The sequence below is a fragment of the Parasteatoda tepidariorum genome, chromosome 10, assembly GCF_982258835.1.
Source record: "Parasteatoda tepidariorum strain Cologne lab strain chromosome 10, Ptep-v5.0, whole genome shotgun sequence".
Classification (NCBI taxonomy): domain Eukaryota; kingdom Metazoa; phylum Arthropoda; class Arachnida; order Araneae; family Theridiidae; genus Parasteatoda; species Parasteatoda tepidariorum.
The window spans coordinates 93,131,569-93,150,756 of NC_141764.1; the positions used below are offsets into that span (position 1 = coordinate 93,131,569).

Sequence of the window (19,188 nt, forward strand, 5' to 3'; positions counted from 1 at the left end):
AACTCCGGATTTATCAAAATAATATAAATACATCTCTTGTGCTTGTAAAAAGCTAGCTTGTAAAAAGAAGAAAAAAAATCATCGCACCTGGATATAGTTCGACTTATATCTAAAGAAGAGGAGGGGGTTAGGGAGGTAGAACCAATGATGTAAGGGACATGAAATGAAAAATTGACTGTCATATTTCTTAATAGCGAAGGGAGATCCCCCGCAGTGAGATCTAGTGGTTGCCCCATCACAATAAACAGCTTTTGCCTCCAGAGACATGACATTAGAAATAGATTTTGTTGAGGTCACGTGCATTAAAAAGAAATTTCAATTGGATACAAAATTATTTTAGAGAGGCATAGTCTATTATTTCGGTAATGGTTCAACTAAATGAAGAGCTTGTGCTGTGATAGTTACATTAAAAAAAATGTTAAAAATTTAAAGAGATGAATGAAAAAATACAAAGCGTGAAATTTTAAAAGGAGAAAACTTAGCTTTAGAATGTATTTACAGTAAAATTCCAGTAGCAATAGCAGATGGAATGGCCGTTACGGCGAGTTCACTGTTCGAAGCAAATGTGCGTATTTAATTTTAAAATAACTGCAGAAAAGTGAAATATATAAATTTAAGAGCAATATAGGGTATTGACGATACTGATCACGATAAGTGCTGAATGCAATATTGCATTATAATATAATCATCGTTAAACAGCCGACCCAATTTTATGGGCTTGCGACTACTCATGTTCAACTCTGTAGCCTTACTTGTAATTTTGAACCCAATCCAGAAGACAAGGGAACTCCTGGATCAAGTATTGGGAGAAATTTGCCTTCGTGGAAGACTTTTTGATGAAACTAAACCGCATTTGCGGTACATGGAGAGGAAAACCACGAAAACCTTCCATGATTAGCCTGACGGCAAGGGGACTTTAACCATGATCCGTCTACCACTGAGGATATTTTACGTCAGCACTGTAGTCAGTGCGAGCCGGTTGCGGAATTCAAATCGACCAGCTATCGCTGGGATCGAACCCGGGTCACCTCATTAGGAGGCAAGCGCTCTATCCCCTGAGTCACCACAGCTATTGAATAAAATTATGAAACAAAAACATATATGTTCTCATATGAGGTTCATATGCATGAGAGAGTTAATTTAATTAATTAATTGGTTCGTTGAAGTTTATATCTTTGTTTTCCTTAACGTGTTTCTAATTATAGTGGAAAAGTGAATTAAAAACAGAAAGAAAGCAGCCAGAAGAACATTGCCGTTGTTCAATAAATCCGTACTTCATTTTCCTACGTTAAAACTTTTTTTAGATGACGGAATTTCACAGTTTTGGTTATCTTCAATGACTAGAATCTACGAATGATTTTCACTTTACTTCCCCCTCTCAGGTTTTATTTTCTAAGAACCAATTTCAACCCATCGTTATACATTTTACAGTAAAAACTACTTCGTGGTATTATATTTTCGGGTTTTAAATTCAAAAATTTATGTATAATATTTGGAAATCTTTACATAAGCAATTTTTACTCAGTATTCCGTTGTAATAACCACCCTTAGTATGTAATTCCTGTTAAGAATGGGGACTAAAAGAAATATACATATTTATGATATCAAATTAATTTGTGAACTAGGATGAAACAACAAAGCAATCATAAATCTACAAAACACTACTGAGGCGGCGGGATTGAAGACATCAAAGTACTTGATTAACGAAGGAAATAAGGAGTTGTACAATGTTTATTAAAAAACACGTGCAAGATACTGTTTTTAGTACTGCTATCCTGAGTAATGATTTGTTAGATAGCTCTTGTGTTCTTTTCTTATTTTTTACTCGCTTAAATATTTTTAAGATCTCTAATGTGTGCTGGATCGTTTTCGACCAATATTCTAAAAAACACAAGAATTAAAAATCTGGAACAGAGCTCCAGCTAGTACCGGAATGTCATACCGGTGCGTTCCGGCACCAATATACCGTTCGGTTCTTGTATTTCTATTTTCCATTTTCAAATTTGTTGCCTAAATAGTGCGTTCAATAATATCAAAAAAAGCAAAAAAATACACAGCTACTAGAAGTTATATTCTAGAGCAGGGGTTTCCAACTTACATGAGGGCGGGGGCCACAATTAAAAACACCAGTCAAATGGCGGGCCGCAACTTTGTCATAATTTTATATAGGATTCTTTTATGTTTGGAGGAACATTAAATAAGTCTATCAGATTTTTATCAAGTTGTTCAAAACAAAAGTAGTGAATCACAAATAATAATAAATATTTCCTTGGATGCAAAACCTGAGAAATAAAATTTTTTGCACCGTTGGTATGTTAACTTTGTTGGTATGTTTAATTTCACAGAAACGAAGAATTTTTTTTTTTTTTCTTTTTTTTTTAACGAAAGAAAAGTATTTTATATGGGTTTACCATATAGAATTTTTACGAAAATTGTCCGCAAAAAAATGACAACTAATATATTTTAGTTCGCGGACCACAAAAAAAGGCTTCGCCGGCTGGATGCGGCTTGCGGACAGCCAGTTGGTAACCACTGTTCTAGAGTGACAATAAAATTTGAACATGAAAACTGTTAAGAATGAAAATTTAAGACTCCATTCGAAATAAGACAAGATTCGAATAAGATAATATTCTTTTAGAGAGAATATTGTGAGGGTGTGAACAGTTATTTCTGTTGAGAGATTTTATTATGTACTGCCACAAATGTTTCGATTCACAGAATTTTTAGTTTCTTCATTCGAAAAAAAATATTATTTGAAATACATACACGTAAAAAATAACTTTAGCAATTAAATTATACGCATTGACCAAAACAATTATTTTATTTCAAAAGCTTTTAATAATGGAATATGGAAGAAATAGCACAGGCAAAAATGTTGTTAATAAAAGCTTAGTGCTGCCATCTATAGTTTTTAAACAAAGAGTAAATAACAAAGAGTAAATATTGGGTTAGTGAGTGAAGGTGAAAAACATGTGATCGCATTGTACGGGTCCAAAAACGTTCGGTGTTGCTCTTGCTATTTAAAAAACTTTAATTTGCTTTCTTTTAGATAGTTAATTTCAAAGTTACTTTTGGTAGGGTGACAATACACAGAAGTTGAGATTTCACAATGATTAATAATTTCATAAGGTACCATTTTCGCAAAATGTTTTAATTAATATGTATACATTTCTAACGAAAAAAAAAGCTTTTGAAATAATTCATTTACTAAAATTCTAATAATACTTATATAATTTATTAAATATGTAAAAATAATGAATTATACTAATAATTATATTTAAATATTTAAGAAAACAAACTTAACGTAGACTAGTTAGTTTACTTATGTTTGTTAATGAGTGTTAGTTAACGACTGTTAGTTAATTAACATGAGGGTTAGTTAATTAGCATGACTGTTAGTTAAAATGACTGTTAGATAATTAAGATAAAAGTTTTGTAATTCTCGAGTCTCGGTAAATTTAAAGAAAAAGAAAAACAAAGTTTGAAATATCTATAAAAATAAGACAGTCAATGTAGAGCTAATCAAAAGATCATACTAAACTATGTACTAGAGATAATCAAGTTACATACCAAGCTATACAGAATGACGTAATCAAAATACATACTTTAAATACATACACGTATTCAAGGTATGTATGAAAGTAATTTACTTATCTTTGACTAATTTTTTTTAAGACCAAACAAAATTAACTGCTAATATTTGCTAATTTGGCTAAAATACCAATTAATCTAAGCAAATTAAATCAAATCAATTAAATAATTTTTTTAGGTTAGCTTTATCTGAATTTTATTACACTTATTATTTACATATTTTTAATTTTATTGCACTTATCATTTACATAATTTTAGATTTATTGCACTTATACTATTTAAATAATTCTAATGTTATTGCATTTATTGTTTACTTTCTTATTATATATTAATATTTTTATTGCACTTACAATTTATTAAAATGCATTTAACTATAATTAGAAACTGTACAAAGAAAAATAAAAAGCATCAAAAGAAATTTTAGAAAATATTTTATTTTTCCCATTTTTGACTGCGAAAAATTGATTTTTGCTCCACTGTGTAGCGTATTAATTAAAAGAAGAAAAAAAAATTCTGAGGTCAGAGGTGATTTGAAGATTATTCTCTGCTGTGCTGGAGGTTTTTGCTACCAGGTTGCCTGACAAAAATTTATAAACGAACGATTGAATTCACGAAGTCATTAAATCGCCTTAGCACCTTCGTATATACCTTAAATACCATAATTTCGAGTACTTTATCTCTCAAGTTACTATGTCATTGGATCACAGTTTTGTAATTAACAAATGGTGAAAAAAAATTTCCTAGTATTATTACTTTTCATAGCTATCACTTTAATTACTATCCTAAAAGCATAATTCTTAGTCAATCCGAAATATGCGGGACCGTGGATTTTATCTAAATATTTTGACAAAATTATTATTATTAGTAATTAAGGGGTAGAGGAGTAAGGAAAAATTTGACCAAACTAATCATTATTGAACTACTTTAATTGGTGTTACACACAGTGGCAGAGTGGGCGGACGTGACGTCATCAATCGAAGATGATCACTATCGACTTCATTCTTCAGTGGGACCTTTCTGGGGCATCATTCATGCAGATTGGCAAATTTCAAGGTCACGGATGATTGGTCTTTTGTGGGGCGGCAACACGGATAAGAAAAGTAATGAAAGGGTTTGTTCAATTTTCGATTTTTATTTTTTCTTTGCCTGGCCTAATATAGAAGTTATCTTATGATCTGCTTTCACTGTGGAATAAACGAAGCCTACAATTACAGCTTTGTCGCCATTTTCATAACAAAATATTCCGTTGTTGTTGTAATTGCGACATAAACTGGCAAAATAAGAGACTTGTTAAGGATATCTGAAATGCAAATAACATACTTCTTACATCATGAGTTCATGAGAATAAAGATGAAGCTATTTTTTTATACAATGTACATAACTATTGGTTTACACTTTGGACTTGAATATTTCTTAAAGAGTGCTCATTTCAGTTTGTATGTTCCTTTCATTAAGACACTTGTTTTCTCGGAACAGACATTAACAAACGTTTAGAAATAAATATTACGGAGTAAATCATTCCAAATCGAATAAAAAGAATATTTTTCCGACATGAATCGTAGCCTAGTAAGATATAGATAAAGTAAATGAATAAAAGAGGTTTGTTTCAAGAAAATGAAATAGAGCAATTTTTAAGCAACAACTTTCGGGGAATTCCATATTGCATTTCTTGTCTGAAACAGATTCCAAGATATAGATTGAGATTGTGTATTTGTGAGTGCTCCGGCAAATATTTTAAGGCTCTGAACATTTGAAAGTTAAGTATAAATCAATGAGTATTTTTACTTCTGACCTCAGAGCTGTCCTTCAGTCTGACCTCAGCATTCTTCCAACAACGAAAAACGATTATTCTTTGTTACTCAAATCGGGAAACGTGTGAAAAGCTTCGATTCTGAGTTTGCATTTGATGTCTGAAACTAAATTTGTTGCCTGTGTTAATTTGATACCTTGAGATTGCGTAATTATGCAAATTTTTGTCACATAAATTAATAAGTAATTTAAAACTAATAAAACAGTTTGAAAGAAAATTAAATCAAAAAGTATTTTCACGTCCGACCACTGGACTGTTCTCGTAACTTCTTTACCTGCATGCTTCTCAGCAAAAGAAGCTGTTTTTTACTCAGTTTTATTGAACCACGAAACGCAATTGGAGGAAAAACTCGAATTCAATTTTTTTACATAGGATCTTGAAAATTAATTGCGAGAATAGAACTATGAGAGCAATGAAATACGAATAATGTAGAAAAACAATATTAATACTAACATTTTGTAGTAAAGCGCTATTTTCAGAAAAAATTTAACGTAACTCTTAAAAACAGAACAGTAAAATTGCAGAACAGCAAAGAGTAACAGAACAGACAGAGAATACAGTACATATCGAAGCATATAAATATCGATAAGCCGATCTTGGAAAATTCAAGAAACAAAAGGTTGAAACAGAACTAGAAAACTCAATTTAGAAATTTATATTTAAATCTGGTACCAAAAAGATATAATTCTTTTATCAAAACAAAAGTGTTGGATAACTAGAGCCTGATTATATGAAATGGAAAGCTCTAAGCGAAATATCTTGTTGGGGCATTAAAATTAAAATTTTTAAGTGAACATTTTTTGAGCAAGATAACTTTTCAACTGCTAATTTTTGTTCTGATATTGCTATAGGGTTCTCAGAAATGTGGGATCCTCTGGCCAAGGTGCCTCGTTCGTTCGTTCTAGATCATACTTTGTAAATAAAAGATAAAACTAGCCACTTAGTATTATTTAATGTACGCAGTTCAAACTTTAATCGACCACTGAAATAGTAAACAAGATTTAACATTTTAAAATTTGTTAAATAGGGGAAGCCGCTTAATTTTAACTAATCAAATAGTGCTTTTTCTTCTCATTTTATAAATATTACATCGAAAAACAATTACCAGTTCATGTTTAAATTGTCAGTTAGCAATTCAATATAGCAGCAATTCAATTGTTATAACGAGTGCATGGCAGAGAATATATTTATATTGAAACTTCATACGTTGATTAAAATTAAGTTGAAATTTTATACGATGATATATTTAACTTAATTATTTTTCGCCAAAAGTGCTGTTAGTTGGTTATGATCATCCAATTTTTATCCTTATTATTACATCTAATTCAAGGCAATTACGTGACTTGCACGTGATTAAAAATCTAATTAAAAATGCTTTGTCAGATAAATGAATTTTTCTTATTGTCATATTATTAATTAAACACGGCATTTAAATAGTTCTTTAATCTATTTAATTACACAATTACCACCGTATCTTTGAAGTGTTTATATAATGTTTAACACTGTGCTTAGTAAATACACTTTTGAAATTTAAATGGCATTATGGAAATGTATAATGGAATTTTTTTTTTTATAAGCCGTCATCCATTTCATTAGATTAAACTTATCTCCTTAATACTTGACCTACATTTTATGTTAACTCGTAAACAAATTCAATTAAAATCCTACGCATGCAAGAATGGGTTTAAAATTACAATTTTTTATTAACTACTTTAGGAGCAATGAGTAATTTTCATTTTAAGTCTCAATAGTTATTCGAAACAAAATGAAAACAAAATCGGGTACTCTTTATTAGGTCTTTGATCTCTTTTTTTCTTTATTATTTTCAAAGGAGCTTACTGAATCAATAAGTATTTTATAAATGTTAAATAATAATCCAAAAAGACTTCAAACAAAACTCGTTTTGATAGCCGCCACAAAACTTTTAAAAATTTAAATTCAGAAAAAGTAGGCAGATTTTTTTTTCTCATGTCAGTGACTTGAAGGATTTGACAGTTTTGGATGTATTTCACGAATTATATGGAAACTGTAGGAGGACAGGACATGATATAAATGAAATATTGACCATTAAGCAATTTATGTTTTCATTTGTTTTTGTAAAAAGATTAAAAAAAACTTAGTATTTCAGAATTTATTTATTCCAATTAATTTCAAGTCAATAAAGCAAATAGAAAAAATATAAACGGATTTCGTGCCAATATATATCATCTCCAAACTTTGAGTGAAAAATAAACTGGATATGTTAATTTACTATAAATTGTACAATATATATAGGTATAGTGTGTACCATGAATAAAGTGTACCATTATATATATATATATATATATATATATATATATATATATATATATATATATATATATATATATATATATATATATATATATATATATATATATATTAAATAACTTTTGTTCTAATTATTATAAAAAATTCGACTTTTTCAAAATTCGATTTCTCAGGAACCATTCGAGCGATTTCGATCAACTTTTGTATTCTGCCATTAAAAATTGCTTTCTTTAAAATGATTTGAAAATTTGCACACTTCATAATTTGAAATTATTTAGACTATTATTGAATAAAAGTAATAAAGAAATAATTAATGTTATATTTTGCATGGATGATTGAATTTTATAATTGTGTGCAATTTTTTTTTAATTCGATTAAGAAGTTCTCAAGATATATCGAAATGCAAGAAAAAGAAAACATTGAGGAGCTTTAACTTTGGACCGCTTTTCTGACCAAACTATTTGATCATATTTCCCAGATTGCGGCTACCCCCTATCTTTTTTTTTTTTTGTGTGTGTGTGTGGGGGGGGGGGTCAGAAATCCGAACCAGTAGACAAAAAATGTTATTCAGCTAAAGTAAATTTATGATTCTGATTTCATATTTTAAAACATCGCTTGCACTAATTAATTAGCATATTTGAGGTCACCTCCTCGAACAATTTAGATTGAGTTCTACAATGTGAAGATCCGATCTTTAGATCAAAATTTTCAGAGTGGTCCGTTTTTTATTTCGCGCACTGCACATATCAGGGGTCACAAAATAGTAATAAAGCTAGGTGGAAAAATATCTATCATCATATGTCGATTTACAAGAGAGAATAGCTAGTTAAAAACAATAAAATCTAGCTTGATCGCTCGATGATATTTGTAGGCGTTTTTAATTAATACTTATAAACTTTTTAAGTTTCCTCTGGCAATAAAACAGTTTTGATGTTTTCACCTTTTGGCTTTATTCAGCGCTAATTTGTTAAGTTTCTAAAGCGTCTTTCTTTTCGCTTAAACACTAATTTTTCTATCCCAACTGCGCGTGTAATTTTTATGTCAGTTTAACCAAGATTTCTGAAAGTATGCAGTAAGGATGATCATTACGGAACATCCTGCACATAAAAATATTTTTTAATCCATAGCTGGAACTTCATATACAAGTTTAGTTGACAGTTAAATATAGTTTCTATAATAAATATATCACTCAGATCAGATTTATACAAGATACAATAATTCATCCATATACATCCAATTATATAACATGCATTCAATTATGTAACATACACCCAAGTATGTAACATAATAGCGTAACATACGTCAAATTATCTAACCTAATTCATATAATACATAATTCATCCTATAATGTAACATGCTTTGGTATGTTAATCTTTGTTTTTGGAGATAAATTATTAATGATGTAAATGCAAGCACTAGTGTATTTAAAAATGACTCTTACTTTTATTATCACCATTTTGCTTAAGGAACATACAGGCTCAACCCAGTCAAAGAGAGACTTATAATCTTCTTTTTCCATGGAGAGTAATTTTCTGTAATGAAAACAAAATTTTTTAGACAATAAATTATAAATAAAGAAAGAAAACTAAATGTTTCAGAAAAATAATTCGTTTACAAAATATCACAGCAATAAGTTTTTCAATATTCTTATACTTGTACTTGTAATAAACTCAGTTTAAACTTTTTGTAATTAGCTGCCACCACTCGTGGTTGGGTGGTTAAGCTGCGTGGTGCGGAGACCGCGAGTTTACTGCCACCATCTACACTCCGATCTTAACTATGGAAATGCCGTCCCCGCAGGTGTCAATATTAGTAATCTAGGAAAAAAATAAAATCAAAACTACCAGAATATGGGGAAATGTACAGTGTTTCTAGCGCTATGGGAACACCAAAAAGCTCGGTAATTTTCACCGAAGAGCCTTGGTAATAATTTTGGTAAAATTAACAATAAAATATGGTTTTATAATGAGAAAAATAAATTAAAAATTGGTAATTTTAACATGATATCTTAAAGCATGACAAAAAAAAAACATTTATTCTATTAAAATTACTTTTCAGTTCTGTATTTTTTACTAAATGTGTGGTAATAAGAGCTATAACTTTGAAAACTTGTATTTTCCGTACACTGTTATCATGTAAATGGAAACATTACCAAATAAATGATTTATCTATATTTTTTTGAACCAGAAATGTCTTTAACTTACAGTATGATAATTTTACCAGAATTTTTTTTCTCCGTGTGTAGCCCCAACAAAACCAAGCTTCGTAACAGAAAATTTATTATTTATTTATTTTAATCTGAAATTTCTAAACAAAAATTTTATAAAAAGCATATGAATAATTAGGAGCAATAAAAAGATAAGTTACATATTTTGCAAAGGTGACGTAATTTCAATTTTCTTCGATAAGCACTTGCAAATTTCCGAAATTTCACAAAACTAAAGCACAATACATAGAAATATCTATAAAAATTGTGGTGCTTTTCTCCAAAAACGATGCTATTAACAATATGAATGTGGCTTATACATATTTTATCATTAGATGTGCGTGTATCATTATTTTTCTAACACATATATTTCTTTTCTACACATTTCTAAGAATAAGTCAAGCATCTTATGTGCAATATTTTATTTTGATTTCTAATGGCAGATTATGAACAGCTGAAAACAAGTTAAAAGAATACAAATCAATGCCTCTGGGGGTACTGAATTGGAGATTGATAGTTCTCTGATTCAGGTCAAAATTACGATCTGTGGATGTATGAATAGGTCACACCCTATAAACGGTGTGACATATGAGTGGGGCCGAAGTAGAATTCTTGGCAATAGATGGCGCCACTGGAAAACAAGAACAATCGTACCCATCTGCTTAACAGACATTCGCCAACAACAACAACAACATTAGTGTAAAAAACAGAGAAACACTGTTTTGTCAACAACAAAAAACTTTAAGCTGCCAAATATACAAAGAAAGTCCGTAAAAAAGGCAATTTTTTACATTTCATGGATAATGGTTATAACTGAAATTTTTTTTTTTTTTTGAACAGTTTTTTTCCGTAGAATTTACGGTTATTTTTTACAGTGTATCATTTTTAAAAATTGGAAACATAATCCAATACTGTAATTTAAGTTTCATTTTGGAAGGGGGAATTCAATATGTTTCAAATTGCGTTAACCATAATTAGTTTTTAATAAGTTATAACAATAATATCTAGTACGTATGCCATTTCCTTAGCTTGTTAAATATTTTATTTGTTAATGCTAAATTTTAGCAAAATAATATTTTTAAAAACATAGAACTAATTAATTTTTTAAGAATACTAGCATAAGTCACTATACTCATTTAAATTACTTTCCGTCATCAAGTCTTGACGTCCTCCGTCTAGACAATTCATTAAATCCTGAAAATTTGGTAAATTGGGACATCCTATGTCAAAGAACACGAGGAAAATCCCGCAATTATGCTTTAAATTCCCGTAAATGGAGTGACGTCAACAGTAGTTGCTTTAATTAAGGCGAGATAAATGAAATCTAAATGGTCTGCGTGTAGACTTTTGAAATGTTTACGCTATAACAGTCAGCTTTAAGACATGTCTTACCTAAGTGAATTTTTAATGGTTTTAGAGATTAAAAAATTAAAGTTGTACTGTTTCTTTTGATGTTTTTTTCCATGATTTTGCTTTTGTGTATTAAAATAATAACTCATAAGAAAATGAATTAAGGAAATTTTTAGTAATTTTTGTTGATAAATTAAAGAGGAGTTGAAGAAGATTAAATTGCTAAAGAACCAGATGCAGCTGTATTGTCCAAAATATAAGGTGAAAAAAAGCGGTACATTATATTTTTACTATATGTGCTATAAACTATGTTACTCGCAAAAATTAGAGGTAGAAGAGCTAGAGCTTAAATCAGAAATTGAAAAGGTTACTATTACTCATACTGCGTATCTGATATTTGATAGTAAAAAACAAGTACCATAAATTTCAGCGTTTAATTATTAGAATTAAAATAAAAAATAATATTAGTTCTTTAAAGTTTAACTTGACTAATTGAAGATCTATCAATAATGAATAAACCATGAACGGATAAAAGTTGTTTAGATTGTTCAATGTACTAGATTCGCAATTTCAATGTCATAGATTTTTAATTTAAATGTACTAGCTTCGATACTACTGAAAATGAATAGGACCATGAAGTGATTCTGAACGCATTTAAGAAAAAAAAAAACTGGATTTCTCATGACTTTCACTTATTTTATAAGAAATAATCTCAAATATGTTCTTCTTATTTGTTCGAAGATTATGTACTTAAGGAATAAACAGTTTTTAGCATTTTTAACATCAAGGAAGGGAAGAAAAAAATTTTCTTACTTAAATCTTTTATTCTCTACTGAAGTATCATCTGACATTTAACTACTCCAATATATTTATTACATATAGGTAATAGCTCAAATTATTACTTGTTACAAATTATCTCTATGTAAAATGGTTTCTAGCGTACAGGAACATAAGGAAGCAGTATATAAACCTCGACTTATGCTTTTTCTGATAATCAACTCTAGTTTAAGCTTGTTTATCTCACAACGATGTGAGTAAAATGGCAAGTAAACAAATATCCTTCTATTTCATTTAATTTAAAACGCTAGAAGGAAGTTACAGAGTTCCTATAAGGAGCCTTAAACAGAGCTTAAAATCAACAACATTCTCTATCTATAGTATAAATTCTATCATAAGATCTTTCTTTTTTTTTTTAATTCTAAATTCTTCCCTATTGTTAGGTAGATAAGATGGTACAGGGCAGTGTTTCCCAAACTTATGATTTTTGCGTACCGTTTCTAAATTTGAATTTTCGTAACGCTGTGCACCACTAATAAAAAAATGAATTTTTTTTTTAAATATGCTTATTTTTCTTTTTTGGTACAAAGTTTTGTTAACAAGTTCATTTGCATCAGTGAGAAGGATGATATTGTTTTTGCTGTAATAAAAAGTTGCACAAAAGTTAAAAAACACAACTGGCTGTTGACACGACTAATTATTAACTGTTAACTCAGCAAAAGTAGCCAATATAAAAATACGTAATCGTAAATTTTCATGGCTAGCTTTGTTTTTAAATAAAAATGTTTGAAATTTTCGTTTGTTGTAAGATATATCGCATAAGAACGCGTACCCCAGCTAAACTGTTCCCGTACCCCTTGGTGTACGAGTACCACACTTTGGGAAACACTGGTATAGGGAAAAAATTATCTTTTTCTTTAAACCTATCAGAATATGCACTGTAAAAAATTCCATCTCAAATTACGGTAATAAGTTTTGGCATCCTGAGTGTGGCGCATTTTTCCCGTAAAATTTCACGGAACAAAATATATGCTATAATATAAATGGCATGAAGAAATATGACAATTATATTTACTGTAAAATCACAAAATCACTGAAATTATACAAATATTACTGTAAAAATTGATGTATAACACTTTACAAATGGATTTTACGGATCAGAGTGCCAGTACTTTTAATCGTAATTTGAACCGGAATTTTTAACAGTGTGTTTGAACTAACAAGTGTTTAAAAGAACAGAGAAATTTATTTCGACCCCTCAAATATCAGGAAACACTAACAGAAACATCAATCGTGGAAATAATTTAAAATATTAAAAGTTATAATATACAGCTGCTATTTAATGGACTTTGAGGGCATAGTGAGCTTCATTCCAGGACTCAAGCTCTTTCTGCTAGCAACAAGAAAATTAACCTCTTAACAAGAAATTTAATTCGTTAATTAACTTCTTGCACTATTTTCACGAGTCTGACTCGTGATGAAAACTTTAGGCCAAACTTGAATATCACGAGTCAGGCTCGTTGTTTAATTTCATGTCAAACGTGAATATTACGAATCTGGCTCGTAATCGACATTTCGGGCCGAATATCACAAGCCGTACTCGTGGTCTTAATCTCGGGCTAAACAAGAACGTTTGAATGGGCTCTTATCTCTGCTTTATATGAATAGGTATTTAATAGTTTGTCTTTCAATCTCTTATCCTCTGTCTGTCTCTCTTGTCTCAGGCTCTCTTGTCTCAGGCTCTCTTGTCTCAGGTTCTTTTCGCGAACATTCGGGTGCATAAGTTATGCATGGCTTGTTTCGAATTTCAGAGTAGTGCAAGGGGTTAATAAAAGTTATTTCGTCATACACTAATCTGTACATTCTCAAATATGAAGACACTGTTATCTCGGTTTTGACAAAATATGTGCAGGAGCTCCTACTCCATTCAATAATTCCTAAACATTTAAAGCGTGTACACATTGTACACTGTACACATTGAACACGAAGTGTTCCTAGCTTCCTAATTAAATATGTCTCTTTATTATTTGCTCAGGAACTAAAATGCCAGAAACATTGCTTCAAAATCATTACGTCAATCAAGCATTAGTTTATACAGTTTTGACAAAACGAGCGGTTCAGAAAGTTACAGTTAGTGGAAATATTTAGTGGAATAAGAAAGTTTCCATTAAAAAATGCATAGTTACCTGAGAGGTTTCTCATAGAGATCGGAAACTGTCTTCAGTGTATGGCAATAATCTTTTTCTGACGACAGAATCTCTTCAACTATCCTTAACCGAACATCAGATGCTGCAAAGTACAGAACATTCTTAATTTATCACACTCTACATTCATAAACAGACAGAATCAAAACATAATTCAGAGTGATCATTGCAATGTAATAAGTCATACGATAGGTAATGTCAAGTGTTTGTCAATGTAATAAGTCATATAACATTATCAAACAAATGTATTGCATTCGGCTGTGTTGGGTATATTTTGATTTTATATTCTGATTTTGTATTTTGATTTTATATTTAGAATTTCGTGTGTATAGTACTGCAGCAAGTTAACCCAATATATTTCGAGTTTATACATTTATTTTATGATAATCTAGTTAAAGTTTTAAGATGCTTTAATTATGTAACTCTGAAACTAACTGTAAATGGAATTCGAAATTTAATTAAAATTCGAAATTTTGAATTTTTCAAAACAATGTTTTAAAGATCTAGTTTCAGTATTATACCCATGATATTTTTCATTTCACTTCGAAACATATGAACTGTCAAATGCACCTTTGAGCTACTATTTCGTAATTTTCTCTTTTTTTATCCCCTCTATCATTCTTTTTTGCGGATGTAATCGTGTGAGCTGATAAAAAGATTATATCTTTTATTTTCCGGATTTTTATAATTTTTTTTCAAATATTTTTTTTCTCCGGATTTTTATTCTTATTTTTTTCCCCTTTTTTCATTGCTCTGTTAATTTTTTCCATGTTAATATATATATATATATATATATATATATATGGCTGATTCTCACAAGACATGACAATTTACTGTCCCTTGCTCCAAGATCTAATACTCTAATACTAGAAGAACTTTTTTTTTTAAATTAATAAATAGCATTGCTGTTAGCATTTTAAAATGACTTTGCACTAGCATTGACTGTTTTGTATACTTAAAAAATTTAATTGAATATCAAAATGTCATTTTCCTGGCATGTCCCAAACAATATTTCCAATAATAAGTAGCTTCGAAACTTCCCATACATTTTTCAAAATCTAATTTTTTTATCTTATCCTATATAAGCATTTCTAGAATATACGCAGAGGCTATTGTTTTCTAAAACTTCATTTAAAATAATTTTTTCTGTCAATAATTTGTTTGTCCCATGAAAATATGTCATTATCCTGGCTACTTTTATTTAGTGATTTATAACCAAAATAGATAGCGCCAGGAATCAATATCTTACGTTAATAGATTGATTATCTGAACATGCCTTGTTGCATGAATAAAGAACCAATTTTCTGGCTCAAAATCTATTTCAAAAAATTTTTCAAGGTGAGTAGGTTTTTATGCTGTCATATTCCTGGCTTCTTGAAATCATTAATAACAAAAACTACATAGATTTATCTGAGTTATTTTAAGAAATACTGTTGCTTTCTGCAGAATATAAACGTCTTCGGACAAAATATTAAATTAAAGTAAAGTTATATGCTATAAAATGGCGAATTTGTCATTTTCCTGGCTTATGAATGCCAGGACATTGAAGTGTTACCAGAAATTCTTTTTAACTGCTAATACTGTAAAGAGGGAAAGCAAATATTGACCTAATACCAAGTTTATGTATGATTGTAATATGCTTGGATGTAATCAAAGTTATTTATTTATTTAATGATTGATTATTATACACAATTTTATTCTGTTCATATCAGCAACAAAAACTTTTTTGTTTCTTTCTACAGTGGATAAAAAGAATTAATTTAAGCAATTTGTTGTCCATCTAACATAAAGGGTTAAATTAAGTTACTTACTATTAACTCAAATGTCTGTTTTTTAAACTTCTAAGGTAATATGTCATTTTCCTGGCATTCAAGATTTGGCGAATTTCTATTTTTTTTTTCTCGAGCAAATGTCAATAAACTACACTGCTGTCTATAAGATATTAATAAGTGTAGCTAAAGAAATATATAAAAAAAATTTAGATTATTTTGAAGACTTTAAATTTGAAGAAATGTTTTGGTCCGAATTGTCATGTTTCGTGAGAATCACCTTTATATATATAGAATCAACGGTTGCCAGTAGTGCGCCAATCGTTAACAGTATTCAATGTCAATCGTTATCGAATGAAGATAGGTAAAGGGAAATTAATTCACAACTTGTCCAAAGTCACTCTTTCCAAACTAACATAGGACTACAAACCAATAAAAACAGATATATAGATTAGTTTGCATGCTTTTAGTTTCAATTATGCTTGCATTTTTCCGTATTCAATCTTTGAAAATTGTGCAAGTCTACTACTGTAGCATACTATGAGTTTATATATATTTTTTTAATTTCTTTAAAAAGTGATTCATTGGTTAGCCGATTCACTGATTCTTAATCACGATAATTCACTGATTCTCTATCACGATAATTTACTGATTCATTGATTCTCTTTTTTTTCTTCCTGCATTTTATTCCTTTATTAACTCGCTGTATCAAGAATCATTTTCAGTAACGGTTGCCAGTAACGAACTAACCATGTGCACACTTAAATAAAAAATATGATCAAAACTACTAGAATATGTTAACATTTACCGTGTTTCTGGCTCTATGCCATGAGAACACCAAAGAGCTCGGTATTCTTTACCGAAACACTTTGGTAATGATTTCGGTAAATTAACAGCAAAATATGGTTCCGTAATATGTGATAAAAGACGCCCGGTGGCTGAGCGGTAGCGCTGTCGTGCCACAGGTCCTTGGTTCGATTCTTGGGCCGGACAAGGTTGGCTCAGCCTTTCATCCCTTCAGTGGGTCGATAAATGAGTTCCAAGCATGCTTGGGAACTAAACACTGGGGGTTCTGCGTTCGGCTGACCACCTGACAGGAACATCTGCTCCTGCACCCCAGAGCCCAAGGTCAAGAAAACTGAGATGGGCACAGTAGGCCTTGGCCCTCTAAGAGCTGTCGCGGCACTGAGTTTAGTTTTAGTAGGTGATAAAATGAACGGGATTGTGGTAAAATTTGCTAATTTAACGTGATATCTTAGAGCATGGCATAAGACCTTTTATTCGCTTAAATTTACCGTATAGTTACGTATTTTTTTGCGAAATATATAGTAATACGAGCTATAATTTTTAAAACCAAAAAGTCTGGTGAATCGTTATCATATGTGAACTGAAAAATTACCAAATAAATGGTTTAAATACCGTATATTTCAGTTCTATTAACCAGAATTTTCTTTTCAATATTTTTTTTTTACCCGAAATTTCATTAACAAACAGTAAGGTAATTTTAGCAGAATATTTTTTCTCCGTGCTTTATTAAATGATAATCGCTCTAAAATGACGAAGGGTAAAAACCATGGAGTCCTTCCCACCAGACTAATGTAGGTTTATAAACCCATAAAAACAACAATGAATTCGCATGCTTTTAGGTTGAGTCACACTTGAATTTCTGCAAAAAAATCTGTCAACAATTAAGCTTGATTTATGATATTTAACTTAACTACACTACGTAAGTAAGACTAAAACTATTTCAGAATACTATTTGATAATTGTAATTCTTTTTTGCCTGCTTACCCTAAAGCAATTATCATAAAATAAAAGAGCTCACAAACAAATGAAAGGACAAGTCCTCCGAACTTAAAAGCCAAAGGAATTCCGCGTCGTGGTCAGTTGACTAGTTGTAAATTCTCCACTTCCTGCCTGTTTACCATCTTATCCAGACTAACTTCGCTCATAAATTTCAACTCAGTAATCAGCTTCTACGAATTAAACTAAATTAACTGCCAATAACCTTATTTCTAAGTATTTCCCATACATTAAGGTCTTTTTTTTTAGTAGATTTTTTTCATCAAATTTAATCGTGAAGCTTCATCTTTATTTTTATTTAAAAATTGTTTATTACTAAATCATCATTATTTAAAATAAAATAAAAATATTATTGTAAGTAAATTTGAAATAAACGAAACTGTTAAAATTTTGGTACATCAGATTTTTTGTATTGCAACATGCTCCGGTAAAAATGGATTTCACTATAAAAAATGCTCGCGCTCTAAATGCTGGTACTTTTTAAGAAGTACATGGTATTAAAAAAATGTTTAATTTTATTATTTTGTATTAAACACGGACTCCGGAAAGTGTATCATTTGTGACTTTATCTTTTATTCAATTACTGATTCTAACAAAGATATTTTTCCTTTTTAAAAACTCTTCTAATAACACTTTATACAGTATTAAATTAATATTGTATATATTATGACTAAAAGTTTAATTTAAATGTATAAAATATCACTTTTTCCCCTGTTATAGTGAATTTTTAAAGTAATTACAAAACACGTTAATTATACATAATATACGATTTTGTTGCAAAAATTGAAAATGTTAACTACATTTTTTCTAAGTTTTTCTTTAATTTATTCTTAATTTATCAGAAAAATACCACCAAGTTTACTTGTCACCACTGTCCCTTACTAAGAGTACTATTAAATTGATCATTTGAAAACCACAAATTGAATAAAATAGGAATGATCAGTTAGCACGACTTCAAATCTTTCACATGCACAGTAAAAAACTGGAACCTTATGTTCAGCATATGTAAAATCCATCTTACCGTAAAATTTTATGCTGCAATTATTACAGTTATATTTATTAAATTACTGCAATTGAGTGACTTTGCAGTAAATAGAACTGTAAAAATTACGATATATGAGATTTTATGTTCCATAAGACTTTACGGTAAAAATAGATTTTGAGTTCCGATACTTTATATCATGATTTGATTCGAATTTTTTTACAGTGAGGTGGTGAAAATTAGTGAATTTTCTGACAAAACATTCAATATTTTTTCATCCAAATCAGCTAAACTGCAAATATATTAGTATAATCACTACAGTCTCCCCTTCTACATTTTCTTTTAATAGATTAGTTGATAATTTATGAAACAAATTTCTTATAACGACTAATAAAAAAACAGCCAGA

At 29.8% G+C, this 19,188-nt stretch overlaps 1 protein-coding gene across 2 annotated transcripts in view; it reads right to left on the minus strand.

Annotated features, from left to right (window-relative positions):
* Positions 1–19,188, minus strand: part of LOC107440570 (uncharacterized) — a 471,595-nt gene that overhangs the window by 327,325 nt on the left and 125,082 nt on the right. For both annotated transcript variants that reach the window (XM_087153352.1, XM_087153353.1), the window contains exons 3-4: positions 14,210–14,312; positions 9,132–9,222 (exon numbers count right to left, since the gene is read on the minus strand). In XM_087153352.1, the coding sequence (XP_087009478.1) occupies positions 9,132–9,222; positions 14,210–14,312 (194 nt within the window). The remainder of the gene's footprint in view (positions 1–9,131; positions 9,223–14,209; positions 14,313–19,188) is intronic.